General features: G+C 52.2%; 1 protein-coding gene across 1 annotated transcript in view; it reads right to left on the reverse strand.

Moving 5' to 3' along the window:
• SPOCD1 (SPOC domain containing 1) overlaps positions 1 to 4964 on the reverse strand; it is a 22462-nt gene extending 17498 nt beyond the window's left edge. The window contains exons 1-2 of the mRNA XM_017857095.1: positions 4880 to 4964; positions 2886 to 4298 (exon numbers count right to left, since the gene is read on the reverse strand). Coding sequence (XP_017712584.1) covers positions 2886 to 4259 — 1374 coding nt within the window. The 5' untranslated portion in view covers positions 4260 to 4298; positions 4880 to 4964. The remainder of the gene's footprint in view (positions 1 to 2885; positions 4299 to 4879) is intronic.
• Positions 4965 to 5311: the final 347 nt, after the last annotated feature.

Raw genomic sequence — 5311 nt, forward strand, 5'->3', positions numbered from 1 at the left:
GTCTGCTAGAACCCTGACATGCAAGAATAAAGAAAAGATCTATTCACTGGAATCAAGACGAAAAGAATGACTTAGCTACAAAAGAGATGAATAAAGAGTGGCTCAGCCGGGCGCAGTGGCTCAAGCCTGTAATCCCAGCACTTTGGGAGGCCGAGATGGGCGGATCACAAGGTCAGGAGATCGAGACCATCCTGGCTAACATGGTGAAACCCCGTCTCTACTAAAAAATACAAAAATCTAGCCGGGCGAGGTGGCGGGTGCCTGTAGTCCCAGCTACTCGGGAGGCTGAGGCAGGAGAATGGCATAAACCCGGGAGGCGGAGCTTGCAGTGAGCTAAGATCCGGCCGCTGCACTCCAGCCTGGGCGACAGAGCCAGACTCCGTCTCAAAAAAAAAAAAAAAAAGTAAATTAAAAAAAAATACAGATAAAGTCTTCTTGCCATGGACTTTAAGTAAAAAAAAAAAAAAAAAAAAAGTTAAACTCATCTAAATGTCTAAAGACAGGTCTAAAGTCACCCTGGAGTAAGAGGCAGAGCTTGACCTTGAACTTCTCTGTCTGCCCCTGCTACAAGCCAGGCTGTCTCCAGGGGAAGGTGCTAAGGCCCTAAACGGGGCTCCAGATCAGTCAGGCACTGTGCCCCGCATTGCCCAGGCCCCACTCAGCCCTGTCTGCAACCACCCGCCCGTCCCTGTCACAGCCCAGACTCAATACTTCTCCCTCAGCTGGTACTGGTTGTCATGGCAACGAGCTGTTTGGAAAGCTGTAGGATGATGGGCTGTGCCGCAGAGTCAAGGATGGAGCCTGGAGGAGCCAGCAGTCGTGGGCTGCTTCCAGTCAAGCCAGGCAGGAAGCTGGCTCCACCACCGCACTCAAACCAGCCCCTTCAAAGGCTGCAGACCCAGGAATCCCAATTCTCCAAATAAATCACATGAAGAAGGGAGAAGCCAGACGCACAAGGATGGTCACCTCTGCATTATTTACAGCAGGACGAAATTGCTTATGTCGCTAACAGGTAACCTATTTGGGTATTTTTCTTGCACCAAGCACTGTGTTAAATGTCAAACATGTGTCATCTCATTTCATCCTCGCCACCTCCCTAGGAGGTAAGTACTCTTCATACCCACATTTTGCAGATGAATTACATTTGAAAAGGTGAAGCCACTCACCTCGGTTGTTCAGACAGCGGCAAAGTCAGGATTGAATGTTAGCCTATTGGCCTCCAGGGCTCATGCTCCTAACTAGACTACAGTGGTTAGAAATGAGAAGGGGAAGTCCCAGCCCTCATCCTGACAGCACCTGTGGCTGTGACAAATACATCCATAGACACTGATGACGCAGGGCTCAGGAAAAGATCAAATTCGGCAGAACAAGGTGAACCCACTGGGAAAGATCTTCAAATACTACAGAACTTACAAAACCAACCAAAGTCCTGGAACAATAAGGCATAACAGGAGCCTATCTATAGATAAAAAGACTTGATGCATAGTGGAAAACAGCTCACCGGTTCTATTTTACTAATTGGCTGTTTGGCCTTGAGTACTCATGTCACCTCTCAGAGTCTCAGTGTTCAGATCAGTAAAATGGGTATATGTCAATAGTGTCTACCTCATAGGATTGTTACAAAGATTGCAGATAAAGGGCTTAGCACAATATCCAGTACATGTTAAGTAAGCCAGATGCTGTTACGACTGTGCTGATAACACAGAAGATACACAGAGAAGGCAGCGCAGTGAGATCTCAAGACAGACAGCCTGGGCTTGTACCCTTGCTCCCATTCACCAGCTGGGTCTGTTACCTCACCTACGTGGACATCATGTGAAGATTAAATCAAAAACACCTAACACATCATGCACATTCAATAAACGTGATGAAAATTCAACTATGTGAGAAATATGCAACAAAAACAAGTAGAGTCTTATTCTGCCTTTGGTGTATAAATGTTAGCTATGATTATTAATAAAATGATGATGATGATAAAGGAAAAGAACAAAGGAAAGGGAAGTGGTGATATAGGGAACATAGCTGGGCACTGACTCCCTAGCTGTGTGAGCCTGGAGAATATTGTTAACCCTCCAAGCCTCAGTTTCCCCATCTGGTTATATGGGGCTAACGCCTATCTTACAGGGTAACTGTGAACACTAAAAGAAAAGCAAATTTAACACGAATTAAGCAATTTACCTGTGCCTTGTGCTGTGGTAGGCACCTTTGTTTTTTTTAAGACAGAGTCTTGCTCTGTTGCCAGGCTGGAGTACAGTGGCATGATCTCAGCTCACTGCAACCTCTGCTTACCAGGTTCAAGCGATTCTCCTGCCTCAACCTCCAGAGTAGCTGAAACAGGCACCTGCCACCACGCCCAGCTAATTTTTGTATTTTTAGTGGAGACAGCGTTTCACCATGTTGGCCGGGATGGTCTCGATCTCTTGACCTCATGATCTGCCTGCCTCCACCTCCCAAAGTGCTAGGATTACAGACGTGAGCCACTGCACTAGGCCTAGGTACATTATTTTATACCATAATCTCATTTAATCCTTGAAACAAACCCATGAAGCTGAAATTAGTATCCTTTTTTTTACAAGGAGGAAACCTAGAGCGGTTAAAAAAACATCCCACAGTCACTTAGCTAGGAAGTGGGCAGAGGCAAGATTCCAATCCAGGACTCACTGACTCCAAAAGATAATGACCCCTCGCAAGGATTCAGCGAATGTAGTTTACTTTCTCTTTTCCAGCTTGTGGGCATCATTTTACCCAGTTTGGTTAATAGGGATGAGAGAGAGAATGTTCACAAAGAGTCCATCTCGCTTAGTTTTATTAAATTCTACCACCAAGCATGGTATTGAGAAACATGGCCAGGCCCTTCCTATCCCAAACTCTCAGACTCAGCTCACCAGTCTGGGGCAGCCTCCTAGGCTGGGTTCCTCTGGCCTGTCCTGGTGGGAGTTGTCTGAGCTTCCGTCTGCACCCTGGTCTTGAGCACAAGGCACTGGACCTTTCTTCAGGTTCTTAGTGCCCTTGGATCTTCTCTGTTCCATGAGTGGGCCTGAGTAGGCCCTGCTGGCTTCAGGGTCCAGGGAGGAGCTGAGCCTGCCCAAGTGCTCCCAGGAGCTGGCACCGGTGTCAGCGAGTCCTTGTTCCAGCCTTCCTCTGGATGCTGGCTGAGCCTTGGCCTCCAGCCCCTCCTGGTCCTGTGCTGGAGCCCGGCCTTCATCGCTGCCAGCCCGCACGACACACAGAGCTTCTTGCTGCTCTGCACAGGCCTGTGCTGACGCCCCCAGGCACAGTGCTGCGCTCTGTGGAGGAGCCTGTGCAGCTGAACTGACAGACTCCCCTCTACTGAGCACTGGGAACAAGACAGGGCCACAGGGGCTGCCTGGCTGGGCCCCACCCCCTGTAGCGGGCAAATATCCAAATTTCTCAGTCCCTGAGGCACATCCTGCCCCACTTCCACCTGGCTCTCCAGGCCCAGACCCAGTGTCTTTTGGAGAAGGAGGTCTGCAGGGGCCTCCCAAGGACTGCAGGTCAGCACCTTGGGGAGGGTCTCCCACAGAGAGGAGGTTGTCCCCACGAGGGCTCTGATCAAGCCACAGGAAACCACCAGCCCCTTCCCAGCACTCTGAATTAGTCCCTTGCTTCCTCCATTTCTTTCTTACCCTCACAGGGACTGGGCCTGGTGAGGATATCAGGGGCCTTCCAGGGGGCTCCTCTTTGCTGAGTGTGGGGCTTCTTCTGTCACACCCTGGAGAACTCATTCCACCATCTCTGGCCTCCCCAGGCCTGGGGCAGCTCACCTCCTCCACCCCTGCAAGCCTCTCCCTGCAGACCAGAGCTCTCTCTGGGAAACCTGCAGACCTGCTACAAAGTTTCCTGGGACAACTGTCATCTAAGATGTCACACAGAGAAACCTGGAGCCTCTTGGAGGTCAGATCTCTCCCCTGAGCAGGCACCGAGGGCGGCTGCATGTGGAGCCCAGGACCCGGCATTGAGCCCCGGCTCTGTCCCACAGCTAGCAGCTCCATGACCCCTGGGCAGACCCCAGCCGCACCCACAGCCTGGGAGCTGGCACCTCGACGGGCCTCCTTCCTGGGGATCTTCCTTCTGCTGCCAGCCCTGACTCGGGGCCCAGAGCTTGCTCCTGGCCCATGTGGTGCCAGGCCTGGCGTGGAGCTGGCTCCTTTCATGTTCTCTAAAAGCTCACAGTTGTGCTGGGGACTCAGCACAGCGTCTCCTGTGCCGGGGCCTTCTACGTCCCCCGCCTGGGACATGTCTGTCCACCTACCTGGGCCAAAAGCACAACACGGGCCCTGTGTGGAGGCAGAAAGAGGAGACTTTGTTATGTAGAGTCCGACTTGTCAGCCCGTTCAGTGGGAGCTGGGAGAAGCCCCTCTTCCAGCCAGCGCTCCCAAACCCTTCCACTCCTGAGGCCTAGGGGTGAGCACTCCAGGGAGGGGAGCACCCAGCAGGAGCCGGTGTCCTGAGTGAGGGTGGAGAGGCCTGCCTCCAAACAGGGCCGAGCTACAGTGGCCTCCAGGGTCTTCTCGTCTCTGAGAGTTCACGAATTCGCTTAAATGGGACTAAGATACCATTTATTTACGACTTATGTGCTTATTTCATTGCATACTGGCAGCCACAGGTGAGGACAGAGATTCTGAGACGTTAAGACACTCACCCAAGGGTGCACAGGAAAGTGGAAAGGCCAGGAGTCTCTCTCCCAGTTTTCACACTCCGCAAGGAGCAGATACTGAACGGGGTTCGTCCCCATGACCCTCCCCGTCTCTCTCCCTTCGGTCCCGTTCTGAAAGGCGCCCCACCCAGGTTCCCAAGCCTTACTGGGACAGTCCCCCAGCATCCAGGAAACCCGGGCCCCATCTGTCTTCGCTCTCACCTGGGCTTCCCCGGGTTTTCCCTCCTGAGGTTCCACCCACTAGCTGAAAAGGAGCTGGGATCACGTGACGCGGGGGAGGGCGGCCTCCGCTGAGGGATAGGGGCGGAGTCCCTGATGGTGCGCAAAGGGCCGCTCCCCAGGCGTGCTGGCGTTCCTACCCCGGCAGAGGGCGCCCTCTTTCCTCCTGAGGGCTTCCCGGAGGAGGTGCCAATGCTTGTGGCTCCCAAGCAGAGGTAAGTGGGGGCAAGTGGCAGCGAGGAGCCTTGGCTGCCTGCCTGAGAGTTTAACTTGATCCTACCGCAATAGTCCCTGAGCCAGTAGGGTAATGTCAGACTTACCTAGATTATTTGCCTAATTTTATTTTGTTTTATTTTTAAACTTTTATTTTAGGGTCAGAGGTCCATATGCAGGCTTTTAATATAGGTGAATTTG

This window comes from Rhinopithecus bieti, unplaced genomic scaffold (genome assembly GCF_001698545.2).
Source record: "Rhinopithecus bieti isolate Rb0 unplaced genomic scaffold, ASM169854v2 scaffold_44592, whole genome shotgun sequence".
Taxonomy (NCBI): Eukaryota; Metazoa; Chordata; class Mammalia; order Primates; family Cercopithecidae; genus Rhinopithecus; species Rhinopithecus bieti.